The sequence below is a fragment of the Liolophura sinensis genome, chromosome 7, assembly GCF_032854445.1.
Source record: "Liolophura sinensis isolate JHLJ2023 chromosome 7, CUHK_Ljap_v2, whole genome shotgun sequence".
In the NCBI taxonomy this organism is placed as follows: Eukaryota; Metazoa; Mollusca; class Polyplacophora; order Chitonida; family Chitonidae; genus Liolophura; species Liolophura sinensis.
The window spans coordinates 45,741,740-45,769,479 of NC_088301.1; the positions used below are offsets into that span (position 1 = coordinate 45,741,740).

Consider the following 27,740-nt stretch of genomic DNA (forward strand, 5'->3'; position numbering starts at 1 on the left):
TCATAGATAACACAAACAAATCATTGTAGCGTAATATCCACAATAACTGTATGCATAAATTCCACTTAAAAAGTGCTTTAGTGGATGAAAAGGTTGAAGATTTACTTTTGGATCATTTACATCAGATATCTGTAACCAGGAAGTAGCAACTGATAGCTGTTCTGCAATGTATCAGTTTTAGTCCTGAGATATGCAGGACTTGCTTCTGTAGGAGGGCACAGGGTTCTGCTGCGTGAAATTAGGTCATTCTATCAAGTGAGGCATTACAACCATTGCCTGTACCAGATGGGCACCTACTTGTACATGTAGTTGGTGTATCTGCCAGCAGCTTTACCAGAAAGTGTCACAGTCAACATTCTGTAAGGGCAAACTAGGCCTGTTCTACATATTTTATACTGTAAGTACTTTGTGAGTTAGTATAAAAGTGCAAATTAATGTGTATGCATTAGAATCTGATTCTAATGCATATCTGATGTGGTTATGCCTGTGAAAAGGGTTTTATAGATGTACTTGGTTGGCTATTGTAGTGTAGTGTATACATGGATTAGGCCTACATGTACACCTCACTATGTTTGCAAGGGGCATCTGTGGCAGAATGTGCTTGTGCAGCACTAAGACTGATGAACCTCTCACTAATGGAGTCGCTGTGAGTTCAAGTCCAGATCATGCTGGCTTCCTCTCTGTTTGTACATTTGAAGGTCTGTCAGCAATCTGCTATGGTTGTGGGTTTTCTCCAGGCTCTGCTCAGTTTGCTAGCCACTTTTGTGAAGGTGAAAATTCAGCATAAATCACTGAATAAATAAATAAATAAATAAAACTTCATTGCTTTCAGTTGCTAAGAATTTGTCGATAGGAGTACTTGCGTGTGAACACAAATATTTGCAGTCTCCATCCTGTCAGTGGTTATTTTACATGTACTACTGTATGTGTGAGGGATAATGAAGTATTAATATATACGTGTACATACCTTTTTGCCCTTCATAAAACAATGAGCAACAGTTGGTAACAAACTATGTGTGAAGGTTTAGGGTAAATGAGTAGTATTTAATGCCACATCAACACTATTTTAGTGATACCACTGTAATTCCACAATTTCCCCCTGGATAGTTTTGGATTTTATACTGTCCTTAGCCTTCTGTGATGGTGAGCCCTAACCTTGATATACATGTCCTCAAATTCTGATGTACATTGTAATAAATGATATTTTAAGTAGGTCTTTGTTAAACTGCCACTTGATTAAGTTACCTACAAAATTGTGGGTGGAGTGTTATGTTTTATGAAAAATGTTTGAAGAATTTGGTTTTAAAAGTAGAGAAATGTTCTGAAATGACTCGGGTTTATGGATATCAGTGTCATGTGCAGCATTATGTAAATGTGCTTTTAGCAGGATACATTTTCAGTCTAATTATGCAAACAATTTGTCCACCAATTCATGTACATATTCTAGTTCTATTTAATTCCCTTTTAGTCAAAGTATTTTAAGCAGAGCTCTTTCTCCTTCAATAAATTCTGGGGTTTATTTATGAATACAACTGCTTTTAGGCAATTTGTCTGAATATTCCATGGTAATTCGTAAGCTAAGCTTTCACTTCATGCACAACTATTTAAATGAAAAGTTAAAAGAAATTTTACAAGAACTGATAGTATCAAGAAGTGTATTTTTTATTTTTCACTGACTTACATGTATTCCAGAAATCTACAATCTGTGTCCTCATTTTGTGGCGTGAAATTCCTATGCAAAAAGATATTCCTGGTGTCATGCTTCTAAAAATTTATGTTAATGTAAATGTGCATGTACGTGTAATCTTTCTCTGCCAAGATGAATCTTCCTGTAATGGTTAACATACTGGTACATATATGGGCACATGGCATCCAGATACTGGAGATAAATATCACATGGTGTTGTTGAACCTAACTAGAGCTCAATGTTATCAAATTGTGTAATCACAGTGCAAAGTTTACTAAATACAGTCACTTGAGCTGCTTATATGTGGCTGATCTTTGGGACTGAATATTTTTGTTGCATTCAGGTCTTCATTATTAAAAATACTTATTGGGATTTATTTACAGGGAAATGTTGTGGTATAATTGGATAACATTTATAAATGGCACACCGTGTTGCATACATCTACATAAGACACACTGTTATCATTAAATGCAATGCAAGGGCTGCTGTGTGAAATTCAATTCCGGACGGTATGAGAATATTGAGGTAAAATCCTTCTTTTGAAGTGCTGGTAATGGTGATAACATTAGAAACAACTTTATATTGTGTTTTTTTTTTGTAATCCATAAATGAACATGACAGTATGCATATGGTGGTGTTTGTTGACAAACAATAGGAATTGATACTACTACAAAGCCAGTGGCTGCCAGCTGTCAACCACAGACACCTGTACTACTTGTTGCTGTAATCACATATACAACAGCTTGTCTGCATATAAGCATATTGTGCTTGTCAGTAGGTACAAAGCCTATACAGTTATTGGCTTGATAACAAGCTTATTTTTCTAGAGTGAGTTGTTATTTTTGACCAAACTTCAGCTGCTGTTGTATAATGAGCAGGTATGTATAGTTCATGTACACGTGATCAGCATCGATGGACACCATACACATTACTAGCTTGGCCCTCCCCTTGGGTTGCTGTTTATCATCTTTATTGATCTAGCCAAGCTACCTGTTATCATCTCACTCTCTGCTGGAATGAGTGACCTTCCACTTTGCTCATTATGTTTATGATTTCTAGGAAGACAACAGCTGCTACAATGCATAGCTTGTGCGACATGCCAATCAAATGGTCAATAACTAGGTTTCCGCTATTAAACCACTTGGAATAAATATCTGCTGGCTGAATCCTAAAAGCATTCCACTGTGTCCTTCAACAAGCCAGTGACACTGAAACCAGACGACATGTAGCTGCTGCAGGAAATCTGTTTTGCCACCATTTAATTGCTGTGTTACTGAAACTGAGATGTGATGAAACACACTGACCGCATTGTTTAAGCTTGATGTCTTAAGTTTGAGGAACTCACCATAATTCTTCAACCATTTTAGCTGTGGCAAGACCTTTATTCAAGCATATTCTGAAGGCATTTTTTAGCTCGCCTGTACAAAGTACAGGCATGGCTTATGTCGTACCCTGAGTGTCATTGTCAATGTCAAATAATTGAGAAAGCAATATTAAACAAAATGTAACAGGTGGTACCTTGAAAAGTATTGCAGGTATTGAGCTCAAGATTTGCACACATGTAGAGCACACTAGCATGAGAGGGATATTCTATCGTTGATTGGACATGGGCATATTAAGTGTGGTAAATTACTGAATTCCTTAGTGTGTTATGTATAAGAATCAATGTTGAACGGAGTCTTAGGGGTAGTATCTCAAGAAGCACTGCAGGTATTGAGCTCAGAATCTGCACACATGTAGAGCACAATATCACGTGGAGGATATTCCATTGTTGATTTGCTGTGTGCATATTAAGTGCGGTAAATTACTGAATTCCTGACTTAGTGTATCAGAATCACTGTTAAACAAAATATTAAGGTTGGTATCTTAAAAAAAGTTGAGCTCAAGCTTTACATGTATTTAAAGCAGAATGATGCAAGGGGGATGTTCCATTGCTGATGCTGCTGGAGCATATGAATTACTGTAAAATTCATTATTTACTAAATTCATGATTTCAGATTTCTTTGTGCATTGAGGTGGTTTTACTTTCACGTGTTTCATAGCAGTTTTAAGTTATGTATTGACTGATAAAGTTGTACTCTTTGTTATGCCCTGAAAGTGGCCAATCCAATTAAAGTAGTTTTGTCTCCAAAAATCAGTTTGCTCTTCATATGCAAAAAGCTGAGAAATTAGAGTATTGAAGAATCAGTGCAGCTTGACTGTTTTTTTGCAGTTGGTCACAGTCACCAAAGATGTTAAGACTTGAGATTGTACACATAATGACTGGAAACAACTGAGAGCAGGTTTTTCTTTGGGTTTCTTAACCGCCATCAAAGTTTCTGCAGCTGCCATTGTCATGAAGAGTCATGCGACCAAAAATTGAATAGTGATTTTCTTTTCAACGCTTTCCAAAGGAAGACTGAAGATCATACATGTACTCAGTGGCAACACCACTCAACTCAGCTGGAAACAATTGATGGTGGAAAAGCTGAGTACAACTGGCATCAATTCCAGTTGAGTCTCATTATTATTTATTAATTGTGAGCAAGTTCTGCCTGAAAAAATGCACTTTCATAAGCACTTAAAAATATTGAAATAAAATTTTTGATAGTTTTTCTGATGAGACATTAATCACACCTCACAGCAAATACTCTTAAGTAGCCTTATAATGTGGATGAATCGGTCAGAATAAAACAAAATGTGTGTTTTGAAAAACATGCTAAATTTAAGCTGAAATACATTACTTGTATTATACATGTAAGCAAAAAAGATAGCAAAATCACTCTTTGATATAGGGCTTATGTAGATTTTGTGGCATACATTTAACATCCTGTTAGCTTGTAATTGTTTGTGTTGTCTGCTGCTAGAAAGTAGTGACGAAGGTCTTCATTTCTGATGATGTGGATCAGACACCTGTACATGTACCTGTGCAGGAGTCACCTGTGTTTTCACCTGAATTAATCTAGTGACAAACATATTGACATATGTACTGTTGCTGTGTTTGTCCAGGCATAAATATAGTGATCTTGGCTTAAATTGAGCTGCCACAGGATGGTAAAATTCAAGAGTTGATGACTGGAAAATAGTTACATGTACCTATAAGATTTGATTACAGGTACCTCTGCTAATTACTGACAAGAAGAACTTGGCATTTCAAAACTGAGTTCTATGTTTTAAACAACAGTTGAACATCTTTTAAAGTATATCAGAAGTGGTTATCAATTTTTTAGATAATTGTTGTTCCCCTGACTACATGTTCCGCTCTTGTTCAAACTGTTTTTTGGAATTACCATCACATGCCAGCCCCACTTTACCATGAATCTCTTTTGCACGTCACATACAGTCCAGTTGAAAGAACCATTAATATGGATGTATTGGAAGTGAATTTTGCTGCAAATTACGTACAGGGTACATGTACAGAGTTACTACATGTACAAGTTGCTTATTTCACAAGTACATGTATGTTTACCTTGTGATTATTAAATACATTACATGTAGGAAAAAAAAGAAAGGTACATGTTTCTTGGACACATTAATCCAGTAGAGTGTTTGAAAGACAGGCACATGTCCTGAATTTCTGGCAGTAATTTTTACATAGTGATATGAAAGATATCCTATGGTTTATCATATTTTTTGTTTACTTTTGATTCATTTGAATGAATTCTTTTGAATTTAATGTTTGTTTGTCCCGTATGATCTGTGTTACTTCCTCAATGATGAGTGAGCATAATCAACATACACTGTCAGCTGCAAAGTGCCTGTGTAATGCAGTAGGTGTTCCAACTTTATACAGTTTATGCCAGCAGATACATGTGGTCAGTATCAGAATATACACGTGCAAAAGTAAGACGTGAATGCATTTACATACTGTATACGTATACTAATTACTTTTAGGCTGTTTATATGTTGCTGTCAGTGAGGACCATGTGGGATCTCCCTTAACCCTTTGTTGTGTCCTTTTTCTCTGAGCTTGGGCCTTGAATGGCCATTTTTCATGAGCGGGTAAAAGAGAATCTAAATTATTCAAATATATTATAATTGGCCATTGATGTGGAAACTGGTGTCCGTGTTCGCTTTTTTTGTCAAGTCTCTAGAGATATGTAAAACTTTACTAATTCACGACATACATAAACACAAATTGTTTCAATGATAGGTGAAGATTATTGTCTTGTTCGCAGGAAATTGTTTGTGACATAAATTACAGTGGTAATTACAGGGGCTGGGCCCTCTGACATGTTTTCGATATAAATTTGAATATTATCTGACATCACCGTGCTGTCCAAGAGGTTAGAGTGTACTCTTTGACACCTGGAAGCGCAGACACAATCGTTCGACAGGTAAGGTCTAAGACTTCTAAATTTATCAAGCAACTCAAGACTTTAGTCATAATTTGGAAGTGCTAAAAAAGCCAGACTCAGTACAGAAAATAACTTTTGTTTTTCAGTACAGAATCAGTGTACAAATTTTAAATTCCATAGAGGAAAGTATTTTAATGGTAGTGGTGTTTGAATTTTTCACTTAAGTCTCAAGATGATTGATAAATATGGCCCCAGGTGTCGATCAGCACATTGCCTATTTGTGACATGTCTGGCGACTTGTGTAGCATTCCCGGAAGGCAACAGCAGACAGTATAAATACAGCAGCATTTGGACTAGCCTAAAAAAAGGCTGATGTGGTATTTGTACACATGTGAGGCCAAAATTGAAAGCAGCATTTGACAAGAAGATTTATGAATGCACTGCAGTTGTCCTGAAGTTACATGAGTGTGGGTTGAAGGTCTGATGTGTGTGGTAAGAGGCTGTATAAAACAGTATGCCAGGGATCTGCTACCTGTACCACTTTATTGTTTCAAGCAAACAAACAATACTATCAACAAACCTATCGCAAAGTTATATTTTTGGTTAGGCTTGTAAACGTGGTAACTCTTTGAACTTTTGAAGGAATTTTCATAAAACTTATACCACATACACATGTAGTGATGTTGAATAACTCTGGTGTTTTCCATTGACCTTCACTTAATTGTTCAAGGTCGCTGAGCATGTGCCACAGTTACCTTACAAGCAAAGACTGTAAGGCCTACATGTATCTTGCAACTGTGTTTATGGTTGAGGTGTACTAGTATTCAGTGAATTATACAGTTTGTGTACTTTTGTCTACAAATATACATGTAGATCTGGTTTAAATATGCATGTAGATCTGGTTTAATCATATGTTTTCTATAAAAGCTGTCTTGAAACAGTAAATGAGACTATGACATACTTGAAAACATTCCTTTGACACAAGTCAAATTCATAAAGTCTACAGATTCATAATACCCTTGCCTGATCATGCTGTAGTACATGTATGTATCATATACATACATGCAGATGGTTGTGTGTTCAGATGTAAATTTTTGTGTTAAAGATGTGGTTTTGATAGTGGTGTGACTTCATGTACTTCATGTATTTGTGAAAACTAATACTGTTGGTCTGTTACCTGGTTCATGTATTTCATGTAAGTACCATGGGAAGTCAGCATGTATCAAATCCTGGGTAGGGTAAGCAGATTACGTATTCATTAAGACTGCTGGGTGTGAAAATGAGTGGTTTGACAACATTCTGATGTGAAAGCAGGAAGTGGTACAGCAGACAGGGGGTTATTCTGATGTGTGACATATAGTGGCCATGTTCTGTTGTAGAGATGCTAATTCCATAGATGTCATGAGGATTTTATACCCTGGTGCCCAGTGTCTCTGTGATTCTCACAAATTATTCATTGTGACATTTAACGGATACATGTGCATGTATATAAAAATGCACACTGAATGCTGATCTGACCAAGATAAGTTACGGGATATCCTAAGAGTCCTCCGGGAGCAGATGGTGTACTGTGTACTTGTGCTTTACCAAAACTAAGTTATCGGAGGGGGGGGGGGTCCTGTAATTGATCAGTGTGAAATCCCAGGTTGCGGAAAGGCCACTGGGTATCTAAACTATGGTAAATTTTTACTACATCATTGCATGTTGGAAAGTGAAAGGAAGGAAATGAAAGTCATAAAATATTACTTTGGTGCTGAATCATCCTGCTTTAAAACAAACATCAGAAGACTTTTTCTGAGGTCAATATATTTCTCAGAATCAGGGAAAATATGAAGCTTAAATTTTAGGTCATGTGTTCTGGTGCTTGTTATGCAAAAAAGTATAGGCAAGCTGGGAAAGAATTTCTTAGACACAAGGATTGGCCTCCTTAAGCTCTGTTTTGTTTGTTTGTTTGTCTGAGGGAATTCCTTTTTAATACTGACCAAAGTCTGGATGTTCCTTGCATTAGGACAGGTTCATGTAAACAGTAGCAATTGCTTGATTCTTATGGACTACCAGGGCATTAGCCAGGATCCGACAATAGGGCGTCCAAAAGGCAGGGGGTTTGGGGGCCGCCACTTGAGGCCCCCGTAAATAAGCAGGGGGTCTGCCGCTGGAGGCATTTTATCGCCACTGTATCATTGAAAATCAAGACCTTTTAATAGCTTTAATTGCCATTATATCACTGGAAATAATGTATTACTATTGGACCCAAGAAATTGACAGTTTTTAGGGGCACCCAATATATCACACTTTTCCCACCAATGACTGACACTGAGTGCGAATCACTAAAAAGAGTACATAAATTTTATATTAAACTATGTAAGGTTACAATCTGTTATGCTTTGGACAACCAAGTGTGAAACAGGAGGTAGAAAAACAAATTGAACTGTAAAATACACAATTCAATACAGATGCAAGGAAAACAATGGCAATTTTGGCACAGCAGTTCTGACAGTTCAAGTGTGAATGCTGTGAATCAGGAGGTAGAAATAAATAAACTGTGGACAATAAAATACACAAAAATACATATAAAAGGAAAACAATCAAAATGCATGGTAATTTGGCACAGCAGGTGCTCACAGTTACACTACTTCACATTAAAATGCAACGGAACCAAATCAGAATACAGTATACATAGCTCTTACAACTGAGACTGAGAACAGGCAAAATTATCACCACTGAATCTGTGACTGTCACTTACTAAAAAGAGTAGTGTCACCAATCACCATACGATTTGAGCAGCTAAGTCACAGTAGGTAGAAATAAACTTTGTAAAATACAGAAAACAAAACAAAACAAAACAAAAAACCATTCAAATACATGTACTATCAGTCACATATCTATGTCGAGAAATTAACTTTTGGCACAGTGACACAGTAGTGCATGTCAAACATGATTTCTGTCATCTGAATACATATATGAATACACTTTGAAAACTTACATGTTAGAAAAATATTCACAATCTAGTATACATACATATAATGTTAATACACTTTGAAACAGTGTACTGGTCTGTGGGCTGGGACTCGCCGTGCCTGTCGCGCGCTTAATGGGACTCCTGTCTCGTGGGTCGTCTACAATTTCTTCATCGCCGTCACTCTCGCTGCTGACATCGACATGGCTACTGCTGTTACTGGGATTTGCTATTTCTTTTGACCGAAAAAAGTGCGTAATTTTCCCTTTCGACATGCCTACAACTAGTAAAAACCGATCGCACAAACTGACAATTTAATGAGCACATGTGAAAGAAAAAGTTCTCGGACTACGCAGTTGCAATCCCAATCGTCAATCTTCAGGTTTTCCCGATCCTTTCCGGTCGGCACTGTGTACAGAGCGCGAGTCTGAAGCCCTTCTCAAAATTAACCCGCGAACTTTACTATTATTGTACCTTAAAATATCGTATTTTGACGAAAGTAGTTCGGATCCATATCCTTACTCGGTCATTTGCAGATGATTTTGTCACTGATTACGAGCGCCAATGCAGACAACAACAACAACACAACCTCACGTATGTTTCGATGGAACGATCTTGAATATATTTATTTTGTTTTTAACCCCCCCAAAAAAATGTTGATTCAAAATTTTGACCCTTTTGGCTGGATTGCCCGTCCAGTTGGACGGGTGGACGGGTGTCTGGCTAGCCTGGTGTGGACTACAGAAGAACATGGGCGTTGTATGCTGAATAGAGTGAATGTTGTCAAATGTGCATGGAAATATGGTTATTCCAGGGGGGGGACTCTGGCTTGGTTAAATAAGAAAACTGTGCAGATCTAAAATTGCATGTAAAATTGCTTGTAAAATTTAAAGCAATTTATTATTTTTCAGTTGATTCGATCAAGACTATAGCAGGATTATATGTTTGTTTACCTTGAGACAGAAATCAAGGTTTTGTTGGTATTATGTAACCTGTTTATTGTAATGGATTCCTTTTCCCATAGATATAGTCATCATAAATAACATGTAATTGTAGTGACTCTAAACATATAACCGAGATAAATACCAAGGATATGCCAGGATATCATAATTCTGATGTCACTCCTGCTCTGCTTTGTACCTGGACAGATGTACTTTTAGCTGCTGACAAGAGGGAAGTGTTTTTCTTTGGAGGAGAGATTCTGCAGACTCAGACTGTGTGAGTAAAGGTGGTCAGGACAACGGCATCACCATGCCAGGAGTTGGGTTCATCCGTGTGAAGCTCCTTCAGGTGGAGAAGGGTGAAGGGATGGTGACAGCGCCTGGAGAAGTCTTCGACCCATATGTCGCTGTCAATGTAAAGGAAGCAATCAATTCTCCAGGTAAAGATGCATATTCCAGCTGAGACACAGGTGCGCTTACTGGAGATCACTGTCTGTAGTACACTGTTCTAGTGGCCTGGCCTTCTCTCTGCATATAGCTGAAAGGTTAATTTCTGTGTTAGTTATAAGCACTGTTGCTTTCTGTCTGATAGCAAAACTGTCAAGACTTGTTGGTTTCAAAAATGCTGTTGCATTGTTTCTTGAACAAATTTGAATATCATATTTTACCAGATATTGAAGTAATATTATTCATTTGAAAAAAAAAAAGGGCTGCTTCAATATGCATGTCAGTGACTTCAAAAAATAGTCCACCTCCATAAATCTAAAACACAACTTTGTGCAATCACATTTACAAAATGGCTGTGCAGGTAAACTTTTTTGGGTGCATTGGCTATAAGGTGGTGCATGTGTACATCCACGATCCCTAATTTGCTAGCCCTGAATGTACATGAAGTAAATTGTTTTGTTGTGTTTGGATTTTAGGCCGTGGGTTGCAGTTAGTGCAGAAGAAACGAACCATCTACCCAGAATGGAACACCTGCTTTGACTCCCATCTGTATGACGGAAGAGTCATCCAGATGATTGTTATGGAAAGACCAAATAAGTTTATAGCAGATATCAGTATTGGTGCTCGTGTCTTGGCGGAGAAATGCCAAAATGGGGGAGTGGCAACAGTATGGGTGAGCATCTTCATTTGTGTATTACTCTTGTTCAGTTAGACTGTACCTTTTTATTTGAGTGAGTGAGTGAGTGAGTGCTTGGGGTTTAACGTCGTACTCAACAATTTTTCAGTCATATGACGACGAAGGAATCATTAGGGTGCCTCCTTGTTGCAGGACGGATTTCCACCGCTCTTTTATTTAGTGCTGCTTCACTGAGACGACTTACAGAAGGCAAGTAAGCCGCACCGCCCGAGCCATTATACTGATACGGGTCAACCAGTCGTTGCACTATCCCCTTCATGCTGAACGCCAAGCGAGGAAGTTACAACTTCCTCTTTTAAAGTCTTAGGTGTGACTCGATCAAGGATTGATCCTGGATCTACCGGTCCCGAAGCGGACGCTCTACCAACTGTGCTATCCGGGCCGGTTCTTTTTTATTTGAGCGTTACTATGAATACAGATGCAGAGAATATAAAGACTGTAATGCATGCCCCTCAGAGAGATCTGTTAGTGAGGTTGATTGATGTAGAAGGTTTCAACCTTTTGCCTAATGGCCCTCATTGTTGGGGCTCTTAGAAGGTTGTTTGGGTAAACCTTTCTTGTTGACACAGCTGATCTGTCCAATGACCAATGAATTTAAAGGCTGAAATACAGTTCTTGTTTGTAAAGCTTTGGGCCGATGTCTGATGTTTCCTCTAGCCAGTCGCATTTACTACATTCATAATCCTCAACAACATCGTATTTAAGTGAATTTCAGAAAACTTCCTGGTGTAATAAAATAGAAATCAACAAAGTTTATGTAAAAAATAGATAAAACATGTAAATCTTTCCATACATGTGCATTGTTGTTCAGAAATGTGTTGCTAACAACAGATGATCGCAATAAGGCATGTGAACATATGAATGATCCCACAAATAGCCTTTAGCCTGAATATGCAAGTGCAACAGACAGGTGACATAATTCATCTTTGTATCATTGATGTCATCCATGTCATGTTCATTCATGACTATGGGATGGATGTCACGATGTTTGGACTTAACAATGACAGTAGTGTTTGTTCATTTATGAAGACTGATCTTCATTAGGTCTGCTCGGTCTCATGAACTATCCAGTCTGTACACAAGATTTGTGGTCATACCCTTAAACATGTGTGTGTTATGGTGGGATGATTCACATGTATGACACATACGTGTACATTTTTGTTATGTTTACCTGAAAATCTTATACATAAGTCTTAGTACAGTATGTTACATTGTATTAATAGAGATATAAAGTTGACATGAATTAAAAATGTATTAGTAATTCCTCTACAAATTGCTAAAGTCAAGAGGTCTTAGGTGAACAAAATCACAGGTGGTTAAATATTCTGTTTCAGTCTTGCCTATATCCCCTTTTGTGCATGGTGAAATTTGTAAAGATTTAATCACAGTTCATTCAGCATCTGAGATATCATGATTGATATTTGACATTTGCATTTATGTATATGAACACATGCATGAGTACAGGAAACTGGAGTTGTGGGTTTATGTGCCCTGACTCAGGGCAGTCTTAATATCTCTTGATAAAAGGGGTAGAAAGCAGTGTAAATGCTTGCATTATAAACCATAATCACTGAACAAAATGTCCTGCAAATTAAAGCATGTCAGTTAGGTGTAAGGAATTCATGTAAGCTTTAACAGTATATGTGGGGTGAGTTACAATGTAGAATGTGTAGCTTTGAATTACCAATACAAATGTGTTACTGAAAAAAGAATTCAAAATATGAAAGTTTCCTTAATAACTTTAAGCAAGGTGGAAAGATATATAAAATATACACTAAAATACTGTCCAAGTCATTTTAAACATTTATGTTACCTAGCTACTGAAAGTATGAAGTAGAGTATTGTAATTCTTCTAATTTTAGGACATTTGCTGAAAGCAAAAAAGTACATTTCTCCTTTAGCTATTAACTAAACATGCAAGAAAAGAGAAACTATGTATTTCTGTTCAAGTTAGAATAACATGTATATTGGCTAAAGAGAGAACACCAGATGTCCCCAAAATTACAGGAATTAGGTAGGTATTCAGTCCATTTGTGCTGTAAGCTACTAGTACACATGTGGTTTACAAGACTTCAGTATTACTTGTATATAAATAGATACATGTAAGTGTTTATACACCTGGACATAAGAAATACCTGTGACAGAGTAGTAGGAGATCCATCATGACCAACAATGGATTATGTTAATCCCAGGGATTGCATCACGTCACACGCATCTACAAAACAGTTGCGTCAGAAAAACCAAGGAAGCAAGGGCAAAACGTGGAGTCACGTCCTAACATTTTTCCCCCTCACAGCTCAGCACTTTCTGTTCACAAAGCTAGGTATAATTCAAACGGCTATGCTAACTTGTTTAATGTGGAAAGCTTGTAAAGTAAATATCAAATGGCTTCATCTACAAGTGAAATGACAATGAATGCTGGTGTAAATGGGGAGAAGACATGAAACACAATTTTTATTATGTATCTAGTTTTTGTGCTAAAAGCATTACTCTCATAGACTTTATTTCACTCATCTTGGTAGCTGCTGACAGTTGTTTATACAGTCAGGGGACAGTGGTCACAGCTGCAGAAGAATTTTCTTGCCAAAATGTACATGCTGAAAAAACATAGGTTCCTTCATGTTAACAGGCCTGTAAGTTTTTCATTCATGTTCATGTATGGTTTGCAATTTGCTGCTATTTAGTTTCTAACTGTGAAGCATTTGTATGGAATCATATTTTGTTCAGTTATAGTGTATATGTATACATTTATTGTTAATATGTATTAAACATTTCAGTTGGATTTGAAACCAGCTGGTCGCATTGAGGTCCAAATACGATTTTTCTCAGAAGACATGGGTAAGTTTACAACTATTAAATTATACATGCAGTGGTTTTAAGGTAGTGTGCGTGCATAAGAGTAGTTTCATACATGTATTTATATTCAAAATAATTTGGCTTTCTAAATTGATGATGTGATAACATTCTTTAGAATCTTTCAAGTAACCCAACATATTTGCAAATAATATTGAAGATAAATATTAAAGATACATGGATGTGGATGAGTTTGCTTGTAGACCTGGCCTTCAAGAAATAAGTATCCTACATGTATGCTCTAGTTTGACTTCAGTTTTGTTTTTGAAAATGTGAATTTGGCTGCAAATGCTAAAAAACTGAATGCACAACACTGCACATGTAGTTGTATATGTATATAAGTATATGTATCTCATTTGCTAATGCGCAGGCCATTGAATCTGATAACAAATACAGGTGTGGTTTTTCTACATGCACAGTAGACATGCAGGCTTCTGAGCTCTGCATCAAACCTCTGATATAAGAATTTCAACACAGCATTTTTTCATTAAGCAGAATTTTGGATCTTTTACTCCAAAATGAATCACAATTCATTCATTTGGCTCTCTAGTTGCTGTCTTTAATGCTTTTTTTTTTTATTCATTAAACATAACTCGCCTTAAACTTGTGAAATTTATTGTTTCTTGTCTTACTGTCCATTGTCAGCGATTCTGAGAAAGTGAACACTTGACAACAGATTTGTTCTTATTTCATACTTGTAAATGACAGTAACATTTTGTTGAACTACATTTGTCATTGGTGCATTTTCCAAACTTTTGATTTTCCGAACTTTCCAAGCATCTTTCATGATATAAGTGACACACAGAAAATATGATTTACTCATGACAATGAAGGTAAACATCTACCTGGGTAATCTTTCAGAGGCTGACAGTTTTGAAGGCAAGAAAACTGCCAAGGGTAAATGAAGACATGCATGTAGTTCTATACTCTGCGATTACATTTGGTGTTTTCAGTTCAGACAATGTCATCGCTTATTTCTCTGCATTGTATATTATTTTGGCATTCTTTCTTGATTTACTTCTTTATGCAGTACATGTTCATGTGTGAGTTGTTCTAGGTATTAATGGTTTTTTTTTCCCCCGTCACAGATATTGATTCATTTTTATTAAAACATGCACTAGGGCTGATCAGTTTCATAAGGGCCAATTTATTTTAGCATAATTTCCTTGCTATCACCTATACTGTTAGCATGGGATCATCTTACTTCCACCAATAAAGCTGACTACTGTTGTACGGTTAAAAAAAACTCTGATATCGCATTAAACAAAAATGAAATAAATACGATATTATGTATTTCCTCGCTTCCAAAACCGTTTCATTGATTCTGTCCTATCAAAGCTTCACTGCATCACTTAATTAAGGGTTAGTGTATTATTTGCTACATAAGGTTCCAGTGGGAAGGGAATGTGTAAATAATCTGTCTGTCTTGGGTGGAGACATATTGTAAGAAACAAAAGACCTTTTCTTGCACTGTATGAAATTCATCACAATTATGGTTTGGGCCGAGACAGTGGCAGTCTGATAAGCTTCTCTGTATCTTTTATCATTCATATTTCCTTGCAGCTGGAAAATGTTAGGCAACATTTTTACAGAAATATACTATATACCTTATGGCCCACAGAAAAAAATAGTTTTTCAATTTATACAAATCTTCCTGTTTGATTTTATGTTTTTGCCTGCATATATGAAAAGATCAATGATTTTAAATTTTTGTTGTTTTTTGGTCTACCTACAACTGCTTAGCCATCCATTTCTATGTTGCTTTTGGCCTGTTACATCAAATGATAGTGTTGCATGTTTTTTAATTTATTTTTTTTTTAATTTGAAGAAAATCTGTACGATTTTATTATATCATTAATGTTGGTTTCTTGTCGATCAATTATTCAAACAATACCTACATGTAGCACAGTCTCTTAAACAAAGTCAGTCTGTCAAAATCACGCGAATAAAAGACAAATTTAGTTTTCTAGTAAAGTCACATAATTCCTTGTACAGGTTCTTTTTTCCATGGTGTCAGGGTATTTCACAATGTACAAAAATTTACCAAACAGACTGAGTTTAATGGGTGTCTGTAAAATACAAGTCCTGTGAATAAAGAACTCAATTAAATTTCTAATAAAGTCACAAAATTCCTTGGACATGTTCCTTGTAATCTTAGTTTAAGAGATTTGAAAATGTACACAAAATTACGATACACTTTGAGCTCAAAGGATATCTGTAAAAATCACTTTTTCAATATTGTTTTGCATGTTTCTGTTAGAGCAACTGCGGGAAAATGCAAGTGTTCGAGATCAGGAACCCAAGGGTGGTATAAGGAGGAGGAGAGGAGCCATGAAACAACAGAGAGTCCATGAAGTTAATGGACATGAATTCATAGCAAAGTTCTTCAGGCAGCCAACCTTCTGTTCAATCTGCACTGAATTTATCTGGTGAGATACCGAGTGTTTAACAATGGGTCACATGAAATGTTTCAGTTTTATTATATATGTGTGGCTTTAAATGTACATTTTCTTGTTTTACCTATGCTATTGAAGGAGACATTAAATTGGGTTTAGGATTTAACCATAGAGTAAATAGTGTAAGTTTTTGTAGTTAGGGATGGAGTTAATGATTAACTTTTGTCTCCTAAGAATGTGTCAGTTCTTCATAGTTTCAAAGCCTGGTAATATGTATGCATGTATGTTTTTTAATTTACCTCTTTAACATTGATGCTATGTTTTGTTCCAGGGGTTTAAACAAACAAGGCTACTGTTGCAAGTGTAAGTACGCTCCCACATATGCCTGTAACTTTTTCTGTAATTTGTGAATTGTACAGATATCAGTATTGTAAAAAGGGGCAATGGCACATGGTATGCTTTTCCTACTCACTGAAGGTTTTCATGTGATAAATACTTAAAAGAGAAATTTTATCACAGTGTGTGAATTGGAGTAAAAACACTTTGGGGAAATCATAGCCACTGTCCAAAAATAAATAGATTCCCGTGGAAAAGGAATCCAAATTTCTCTTCTCTTTTTCCTGTCAACAAATTTTTTTGTGGAAAAAGACCCACTACAATCTTCATTAAATTTTGGGATTTGTCATCTAAAATAGTTGATTGCCCCATTCTTACATCCCAGCACTTGTTTTTCAGTGTGTAGTTGTGCAGTACACAAACGGTGCCATGATAAGATTCTCGGAAAATGTCCAGGCAGTGCCAAAGACAGTAGAGAAACAAAGGTATGCTGCTTAAAGCTATTGAATTATTGGTATCATTTCATTACCATTGACATGTTTACGTGTAAAGGTCAAGTAAAGTTGCAATAGTAGCCTTTTTGGTTTTCCAACCTGTCATTCTCTATCAACAACATCAAAGGTTCACATGTCAAGGTTAGATTTTGTACATGTAATGTCAACTTTTAATTTTCCTAAAACAACATATTATAGTTCATAATGTCACTTTGACAATATTCTTTTTGGTAATTTAATGCTTTGGTTTTTCATGAAATATGTTTTTTACCCTTGTCAGATGCTGACTGAGCGGTTTAACATTAACATCCCCCACCGTTTCAAGGTCAACAACTATATGTCTCCCACATTTTGTGATCTTTGCGGATCATTGTTGGTGGGACTGTTCAGACAAGGTCTGAAGTGTGAAGGTAAACTGCTTTATCACAGTTGTAACATCTGCTATTCAGATTAGTCACACTGCTCGTAAAACATTTGGCATGCTAAACCTACAAGGATGTTTTCAAACACATTAGTTTAAACATATTAGTTAAACATGTATGTTTAGTGGTGTGAGGGGAGTGTAATTCTTTAACCTTTTCACGTGTTTACAAACTATTTATTCAAGCATATTTTGAAGGCATTCTGTATTGACTGATAAAATTATACTTTTTGTGAAACCCTGAAACTGGTTAATCCAATCAGTGTAGTTTCACGCCCAAAATCAAGCTAAAAATGTGCATAAATTGCACTGAAAGTTGCTCTTTCAAATACGAAAAAAGTTGAGGAATTAGGGTATGTCAGGAGATTCTACATTTACCTGGCAAAAGGTGGTAGCCAGGTTTACTCACTAGTGAAAAGTTGCTGCGATCACAGCATTAAAAACAAATGAAATAATTCACCACTTTTTCGTAGTGTGTGGTATCAACTGTCACAAGAGATGTGAGAAAAACATGGCAAACCTGTGTGGTGTAAATCAGAAGCTACTGGCAGATGCGCTGCAGCAGGTGCGGACAAGTTCAGGATCAGGAAGGCTGCCAAAACACCCTCCTTTGTCATCCACATCCTCATCTGCAGTAAGCAGTTCTTCACTTTATCAACTTTTGTCTTCTTGTGTACTTGGTATTGTACATGTTCAGCAACAGTAAACTGGATCCAACAGTACATGACTGAGCTAATGGAAGTACAGAATATATCACAAGCATTATGAGGCATTGCTCCATTAATACATATTTATAAGTGCTTGATTTTGCTTTTCACACTAAGTTTGTGTTTGTACTATCACTATGTTTTTTTTTTTTGTTTTTTTGTTTTTTTTTGTATTCACTGGTGAAATAAAAGACATGTCATCTGACTGCTAAGAACTCTGGATTTTGATGAAAATGTAAAGCAAGTGAGAATATGAATTGTTAAAATTGTTAAAAAATAAAAGCTAATAATGTCCTCTGATGACAAACCTCTGATGATATTTTCTGGGGAGGCTCTGCTTACTATTTGTGGGTTTTTCTGTTTCAGCCATTATTGGACGATGATGATGATTCAGAATGCTACGAGGAGATTTGGGCCAAACCAGATGCCCCTATCAACCCCCCAGAATACGACACACCAGCTTTTCCTCTTAGAAAATACAGTCCTAGTGACTTTGTGCTCTTAAAAGTTTTGGGCAAAGGAAGTTTTGGAAAGGTAAAGTTTTTATGATCCCAATTTGAAGTGTTTCACTTCTGTGTGTATCATTATGAGTATTTGTGCTTTTAAAGCTTGTATCTACAAAACTATGGTTTGTGTGTTTCTATGTTGCTATGAAAAATAAATGTCTAGTAAATAAATAAATAAATATGTAAATAATATATATAAAATAAAGAATAAGTAAGTTAAAATCAGTCACTATGGACCTTTTTTCCAGCTTCTGTCTTCTTGCTGTGTTTTGGTTAAAATGACTGTAAATGATCAAAAATTTCTCCTTCAACAGTGGGATTGAAAAGATAAATAAATGTCATAAAATATATCTGCTTAATCTGGTACTGAAACGTTTTTTCCAATAGGATATCATCCTATCTTTCAAACAAACCTAGAAAAAAAACACATTTCTAAGATCAATATAATTCTCAAAATCATGTGAAATGAGTAACTTTGTCAGGGACAAATTTTAGGTCATTTACAGTGTTGATATTGAATTGTGAAAAGTACGGACTGAGAGCATACAGAAGTAAATATTCAGAGACTGCCTGTAGGTCAAGATGTTTGTTTCCATCTTGGCTGTGCATGTAACTATTGTAATAATAGTTTTCGTATATATTATCTATAATTCTTGCATCTAAAAGTGATTGGTCTTATTTTGTTGCGCAGGTTATGTTAGCGGAACTCAAAGGACATGGGAAGTATTTTGCCATCAAAGCCCTGAAGAAGGATGTAGTTCTGGAGGATGATGACGTTGAGTGTACAATGATAGAGAAGCGAGTGTTAGCACTGGGCTGTAAGCATCCATACCTCACCCACCTCCACAGCACCTTCCAGTCACTGGTAAGTAGTTTACACTAATCCTAATACTTCAAAGAAGTCTTCAGTCGCTTCAAACTTCACACATATTTGCTGTTGGAATTGTTAAGATGCACCGCCTGGGAATGCATTTTGTCTCGGTCTGTTTGTCTGTGTGTTTTTGCCTTTAAATTTGTTTCTGCGTGATATCTATGTTAAAACTTCACAGATTCATCATAAATTTGTATTGGGACAACATACATTTTGTTTATATTTACTGTTTTTCATGGTGGATGCATAATAAACATTGTTGACAGTACACCTGTTTTATTCCTTGCTTTGATAGTTCATTCTGCCCTGACAGGTGTAGTTTGAGGTTCTTAAGTACTGTTAGCTTTGGCGACTCTTTTGCAAACTCTTATCAAACTCCCAGCAAACGTCTATTTCCTGCATGTAGGTCATCATAGTAACACCACATTAAAGAAACACCAGAAACAAGCATATTGTAACATTGTAACATTTTGTACAATCAAGCATTGATGTAAGACTGGCTCGAGATTCTGCTTCACACTAGCGCCACCTAAAAGGACTAAAAAATATCCTTTGCCGCTTGCCCATTAATATACCTGCATCAGTTTTTCACACCCATTGAAGTGAAAAGATAGATGATTGTTAAGAGTGATTATTGGTTTGTCAGCAGACATCTTCTAAAAAATAACCTTTTTTGGGTGTCTTCGTGAGACAGCTCAAGAGAAAAAATATTTTGACAGTGAATTTTATCCATATCAATCAGTGCTGAGTTGCAAATGTGAAATCATTATAGTGACTTAACTGACTTATGTCCCTTCAGAGTCATTTGTTCTTTGTGATGGAGTACCTGAATGGTGGAGATCTGATGTTTCACATACAGACAGCCGGAATGTTTGACCTGAAGCGTGCAACGTGAGTCTGCTAATAAACTGCTCCATAAATATCAAATATATATCCCTTATCATACAATTACTCGGTTCTTTGGGTAGTGACTTTTTGTGTTGTGGACCATACAGTGTGTACTGCTGTTAACTAGGTTATCTCCCTTGGTTGATATATCTTTTTATTGATAACTCAGCCTTCTGCATTTAATTAACGTGTTTTCAGCGAGATAACTTTGTTACACAGTAATAAGATTAAAAACTATATAGAGTCATATATGTCAGTATTCTGTCACTGAATAACTGTGTAGTTCATAAAATGATGTGAAATCTGGCACAAGCTTGGGGTGATTATTACGAAACGAGAAATATTAGTTGACGAAACTGTGGTTCAGCATGTAGAAGATATACTTACATGTACTTGTATCAAGGGGAAATTGTTGCGCATTGTTCAAGAGTCCATTGCAGAAAAAAGGACACTAGTAAATCTAATAGTGCTGGAAGAAAGATACTGCCTTGTTTTTCTACAAACACGACTGAAATGTAACATTTACATTTCTAGGTTTAGGTAAAGAGGGGAGACAACTCACAGAATTTTTTAAAAAAATTTTGTTAAAACCATTTTTTAATTTTTTTTTTTTTTTTTTTCCCTGTTAAGAGCTGGATTGAAATGTTTTGGACAGTGACCTTTGAGTTTGTCTGAATCTGTATATATATGTATGTAACCTTTCAGCCACTGACTGATATGGTTTTTATGTAGATGTGTCTGTTGGGCATGTGGTGGTCTTGCATTATTTAAATTATGTTGACTGATACTGAGTTGAAAAGCAAAATCGGTTGTAGGTTTCTAGCCAATTTATTGTGCCATCGTTCTGTAGCTGCAACATACCTCAATACTTTTTATACACATATATTTCCTCTCTCCTTATTTTCAGGTTTTATGCATCTGAGATTTTATTGGGCCTTCAATTCCTTCATTCTAAAGGAATAATTTACAGGTATTTGCCTCTTCTCTTAAAGAAATTGTTCTGACTGTTTACATGTTCACACATTTTGTAAGAATAAATGTCTGCAATTACCCATTGAAATACCTTTGAAGATAAAAATACTAAAGCTGGGAGCAGAGCACAGTAAACATAATGCCACTGTATCACAATTCTAGAACATTTCGTGGTCATATTTGCAGGACGAGTGTGTGGATCATATGAAGTCATTTAGTAGGGCCTTAAATTTAATGTTGGTGTAAATATAAACATTTTTTCCTTGCAGAGATTTGAAGTTAGACAATGTTTTATTGGACAAGGATGGACACATAAAGATAGCAGATTTTGGGATGTGCAAAGAAAACATATACGGAGAGAATAAAGCAACAACCTTTTGCGGTACTCCAGATTATATAGCTCCAGAGGTAAGACAACTGAAGTGTTTTGTACATTATGGTGCGGTATTGTACAAGTCCAAGTTGTGTTGAGAATGCGTATTGGACAGGATGTTTGTTTGGTACCATCCGACTGATGTCATCAGACCACATTTATAGCTATATAATAATACACTATCTTTATACATAGCACAGTAAGCTATTTGTCTAAATCTTGAGTTGCGTCACCCTGACATCTGTGCTCATGCCAGCAGACAAAAAAGATTCAGTGTTGATACTCTGTACAGATAAAGAGTGCATCAAAAGTAAGTTCCCCCTAAAACTCTGTTGAACATTTACCAAGATATTTGCACAGTTGTTGTAGAATTTTGCACACAGTATTTCAGTAATGAAGTCAACACACTGTAGCAAGGATTACCCTGTTGATACAGATGTGCAAATGCATCACCGGTCAAATTGGGAAAATTTTACAAACAGATTGAAGATAATTTTGACTGTTTTGCACAATAACACGAAGGGATGTTCCATCATTGATGTGCTGTGTGCATTTTAAATACCATACATTGCAGATTTCATGACTTAGTGTTTTGTGTATTAAAATCAGCGTAAAGTAAATGTTAAGGGTGGTATCTCAAAAAGTATTGCATATTTTGGGCTGAAGTTTGCATACTTATTACAGAAAATTACCAAATTCCTGACTTCAGTACTTTCATATGTATTGAGCTGAAGTTTTGCATTCATGCGTTTCCTGCAGATGAGGCCGTTTGGTAGCCTTGTTAGCCAATATAAGTTTATGCATTATCAATACACTATGTGTACAATGGTGGCATTTCTCCTAACAGTCCAAATAATGTGATAGAGGTGCCGTTTCCATCCAAACATGTTTAAATATCAATTTCCATATATTTGATTGATATGAATATGATTAAATATATGCCTCTAAACATACTGATTTAATTGTTTGTAATTTATATAATTTATGTAATATTATTATGTAGATCATCACTTGTGATACATTTACTTAGATAAAAATATTAATAATTCCAGTTATTGTGATGAGGTGTGGTAAATCTCTATGATGCTTGTTTTGTCTTCTTTCAGATTTTACGTAACGCAAAGTATAACCACTCTGTGGACTGGTGGTCATTTGGGGTATTGCTATACGAGATGCTGATTGGACAGTCACCGTTTCACGGAGATGATGAGGATGACCTGTTCCAGTCTATCCTTCACCAAACACCTCAGTACCCACGGTCATTATCTCGGGAAGCTGCTTCATGTCTTAGTCTGGTAAGGACACCATTCACACTTGGATTCTTCTCTTCAGTGTATAGAAGAACTTTTTTCATGCTTTCTACTGGTTTTAAGTTATAAACAAGTAACATGTAAAATAATATTGAAAGTTGAGCAATCTTGATTTAATAGTTTGTGCTTTCAAAAATCACTCTTGAAAAGCATGCCATTAGTAGTGTTTTCCCCAGTTTTGTCCACATACCTGCCTACAGGATGAGTGACAACACACACACACTGATAATGATTACTTGCATTGCCCCAATATCGTGGTGGGTATCCCCCGGTCTCTTCTCGGTTTTCTCCCACCATAATGCTGGCCGTTGTCGCATAAGCGAAATAGTCTTGAGTACGGCATAAAACACCAATCAGGTAAATAAGTAAATCATTGCCTCAATATACACCTGTAGGTGATTGATGATTCACGGATTTCTCTCCTTTTTTCTGCAGAAGATGAATTGTTCTGTGGCTTCACTGTTGTTTCGCTGTTATTCATCACTTTAATGTGATACTTCAGGAGAAATATGCTTGTTAATATTTGAAGTATCTGGTTGTAGTTGTTTGAGCGAAATCCCACTGAGAGGTTAGGTATGCCTAATTGCCCTGCTGGGCCAATCCGGTCACATGCTTTCTTTGCCAAAGTGGATTGGGACAAATTGGAGAACAGGGAAGTGGATCCTCCCTTCAAGCCACGGGTGGTAAGTCTTTTCTGCCGCTGTGGCCGATATATCCATTTTAATATGGCATCATACTTTCCTTGTTTGTCCATTAATGTTGCAGAAACTACACTCTGAATTCAAAGATTTTATGTTAATGCCGACTCCATAAACGTATCCTGTTGTACATCATAGAGGACATGCAGGTCCCACTTTTACAATACGTCATAAATTAATTTTTCATGACTTTCCTCTAGCAAATCATGTCGTCTTAATTTCACCATAAGCCCTCCTTTATTAAATTGCCTGAACCATTTCCTATATTTGCCTATTTTCAGGGTTAAAGGTAATATAATTTTGTAGGAATGAATACTTTGAGCCTGTAATTTTTATTTCCAATATAACAATTGGTTACTGTTGTAAACCCTGCATCACAGCAATGAGATAAATGGCTACTTCAAAGAATCTTACATTTATATGAATATTAAGGTAGTATCATACACATAATAGACCTTTGTTATGTTATGATCAATCTTTGGCCTGTGTTAATGATACTTCAATTCTGTTGTAGAAATCACCAAGTGATGTGTCTAACTTTGACAAGGACTTTACAATGGAGAAGCCTCAGCTTAGCCATTCTGACAAAGACTACCTGAAAACAATGAACCAATCAGTGTTTAAGGGTTTCAGCTTTACCAACCCAACCATGTGAGCGTGAGAAAGGCAGGGGCAGGGCTGGTCAACAGAAATGTCCTGCTTTTTGCTGAATCCCCATGGTCTAAGCTTTATGAACTTTATGATCACCATTGTACCATTTAATGTAGGATTTCTCTTCTCTAAGTGCAAGAATGTTATAAACAAAGTCTAATCACTCCTTATGATACACATGTATAGTATTTAAGCCCATATTTTCCACCTTCAGTTGTATATTTAATTATTATTCGCATAATTTTGTCATCACTGAATGGTTCTTAAGAGTTGCACCTTCATAATCAGAAGACATGTACATGTACTGTTGGTATAGTGTAAATTTTCAACCTTTTCAACCACTATAATATATATAGTGTTCATAAAACTGTGCAGATTATTTCTCTACAACTCATACTTTTCAAAATATTGGTCACATTGGTGGTTGAAAAGGCTGAAGAATTAGGGTACATTTACGGATATCTCCCATTGGCTGTCTTGTTATATTTATCATATTCAGTCAGTAGTAGTTTTAACTTTTCATAAATTTAGTTATTAAAGTCTTCAGGGCTTCAACTGTGCCCTATATATGTCCTACATTTTTAGCTCTCTCCTATATTTTCCTAAGGAAAGGACAAATATGCAGTAAAGTGGCCAACTGAATTATTGGTGCTTTTTTCAGGGCCTTTATGCAGCCTTTGGACTCTTTGGCTTTTGGGTTTAGATAAATATCAGTATGTGTAGTTCTGATGCTTGCACCTGAAAAAGTTAAGGCTTCAGTCACCAGAAAGGTCATAAAACTTGGCCTCGTCTTTTAGGCTGACATAGTACCATTGTGAAACATTAAACAGTCCTCTGTAGGGCTGGAATAGTAATTCGGGACATGCAATATGTAAAGGACAAAGATTCAGTTTATCCAGGCGTAGTATAATTTGAGATTTCTTTAAAGTTGTGTATGTAAACAGGGTTTCCAGGGTCTTGAACCCTTGTCTGTTGGGCAGAGATATGTGTGGTAGTTCCATGACTTCAGTCACTCAAATTTATGATATTCCTTCAGCCTGAGTACTTTAAATGTGTCCTTATTCGGTCTTTATGTCCTATACTTGTCCTGTATTTCTCTGATAAGCATTCTATATTTAGTTCTGTATTTTGTCTGGTAATCAGTGGAAGCCCTGAATTTCACAATGTTAACATTTGATTTATGTGTCTGATTCATTTTCCCAAGAGTTTCATTAAAAGTTTTGGGAGTACATAAAGATGTATATGTGTATATGCCTATACCCATTATTAGAACAGTGTTCTAATGATGTTAAGGAAGCATATTTCAGGAACTAATGTATTATTTAAGTTTATTAGATTTATAATTTGTTACTGGTATATAAAAGTACGTGTTTATCTATATGTACAAAAGTGAATGTTACATTTGCAAATACTGAATTGGCTATCGAGTTGTATAGTTTTGCTCCTCAGAGTTTCTGTTTCCACTATCCCCACAGGACCGTAAATGTTAGTTATCTAAATCTTTAAAAAACACTTTGGTGGGTAGAGAGGGTGGTTGCTTTGGATTTTAAAATTTTTTTGGCTAAAGCCTGAAGATAATGATTAAGCAAACAAAAATCAAAATGTATATGTACATGGATATTGAATGTTGTGAGTTGAAAGATGTGTAACCTGTGTTCTGTACGTGCCCTAGTATCATTCAGAAGATGTTTGTCACATAAAATTCTGTTAAGAATATATGAATGTAATTGAAATTTACCAAATATCGCTTATAGACATTGTATTTCGATTAAAATTATCGTGACGGGAAGTGTATAAAACTTACTTAGTCAAACTACAAAATAATTTATAAAATTAGTTTTTGATTGCTGTTTAAGCCCGTACTTAAGATTTTTTTTGCTTTCTGTTTTGGTCAGTTTTTGTAATTATGTGTATCTCATCTCAATTCTACAACTATCATAAATTCGGCTTGATCGGGACTGATGCAAATGATGAAGTATCCTATTTTGGATTGTGTATACATGTAAATGTTCTTTCAAAATTTGTCTTTTATTAATCTGTTATCGACATTTAACATTTTTTTTATTTGACTTAATAGATTTTAACAAGTAGATTTTGTCCGGGAGGTAAATTTTAGCATGAAAAGTAATATTTTGAAGACCTTTATTTGCCTTTTTGAAGACCTTTAAAAATGCACTTTTTATGGGAATTATGTGCATGATATTTGGCTCTCAAAAAAATAAAAAGAATAAAAACAGACATAATAAATCTCTTTAACTGTGTTCACAAGATCCAATCTAACAAAAAGCAATTTCTCTCCCCTGTCCACCAGGTAAAGACTTGATATTGATCAGCAAGTCCAATAAGACCCATAGAACAGATGTGTTCGTTGTAATTGTGTAATGGATTGTACTTTCTTTTGATAATGTATACATGTAGTTCACTTTGTATGATCTGATGTGTTGGAATGTTTTTAAGCCTGGTCTATTAGTCTATTACTACTGATGTTTTACTTCCGAATATGTTCCCTTTTGACTGTGGTGGAATGAATTTATAAATTCTGAAAATTAATGTATACATGTATTTTCTAAATTTTTTAGCTTTTCTACATTTCAGAACATTTTTGATAATATTCACTAGAAAGGGCTGTTTTTTAAGTCTGCTCGTTAGCGTGCAGATGTGATATGCCTGTCAGCATAATGCATGTTTTTAAATATGTTATATCTTTTCTCAATTCAACACAGAGGTCTTTTTACTATGTGATGAAATATGTGACATACTCCATAAATGTTTCATACCAAAAGGATAAAACCTTTCATCTTGCATGGACATATAATGGAATAATCTTTATTATATTATAGTACATGTAACAAATTAACCCATGTATGAGTTATATGCTCCTGTGCCTTTCAATCTTGTGATCTTACTCTGTTAACCAATAACACTCGCGTTATTGCCAAGTCTGTGCCTGCATATACATGTAAATTCGCCTCGTGCCTATAGCATTCACTGTTGTTAATGATATATGTTACTAATGTTTTCAATATAAAATGGCATTGCACAACGAGTGTTTTCTGTGGCAATGGAATGTTGTAAATAATAACACATACCAAGATGTGTATCATCATTACTATCGTCGTAAAGGTCAGAGACCCCCAGAACGACAGTCTGTAGGTAAAGCGAAGGGTTGGTGATTGACAAATAGACCTAGCGCTGCTCAGCAGGGTGCTAGTATTCAGAGACTGTTTAGTGTGTATGATTGGTGTCTTCGACATGGATT

General features: G+C 35.9%; 1 protein-coding gene across 3 annotated transcripts in view; it reads left to right on the forward strand.

Moving 5' to 3' along the window:
• LOC135469657 (protein kinase C delta type-like) overlaps positions 1-27,610 on the forward strand; it is a 42,698-nt gene extending 15,088 nt beyond the window's left edge. For 2 of the 3 annotated variants that reach the window (XM_064748200.1, XM_064748201.1), the window contains 17 exons: positions 10,069-10,301; positions 10,785-10,981; positions 13,783-13,843; positions 14,720-14,755; positions 16,119-16,287; positions 16,586-16,617; positions 16,990-17,075; positions 17,365-17,494; positions 17,979-18,139; positions 18,579-18,746; positions 19,410-19,583; positions 20,389-20,480; positions 21,385-21,447; positions 21,719-21,857; positions 22,929-23,117; positions 23,675-23,815; positions 24,345-27,610. In XM_064748200.1, the coding sequence (XP_064604270.1) occupies positions 10,172-10,301; positions 10,785-10,981; positions 13,783-13,843; positions 14,720-14,755; positions 16,119-16,287; positions 16,586-16,617; positions 16,990-17,075; positions 17,365-17,494; positions 17,979-18,139; positions 18,579-18,746; positions 19,410-19,583; positions 20,389-20,480; positions 21,385-21,447; positions 21,719-21,857; positions 22,929-23,117; positions 23,675-23,815; positions 24,345-24,485 (2,109 nt within the window). In that variant the 5' untranslated portion in view covers positions 10,069-10,171 and the 3' untranslated portion in view covers positions 24,486-27,610. The remainder of the gene's footprint in view (positions 1-10,068; positions 10,302-10,784; positions 10,982-13,782; positions 13,844-14,719; positions 14,756-16,118; positions 16,288-16,585; positions 16,618-16,989; positions 17,076-17,364; positions 17,495-17,978; positions 18,140-18,578; positions 18,747-19,409; positions 19,584-20,388; positions 20,481-21,384; positions 21,448-21,718; positions 21,858-22,928; positions 23,118-23,674; positions 23,816-24,344) is intronic. The other variant, XM_064748202.1, reaches the window with a different exon arrangement.
• Positions 27,611-27,740: the final 130 nt, after the last annotated feature.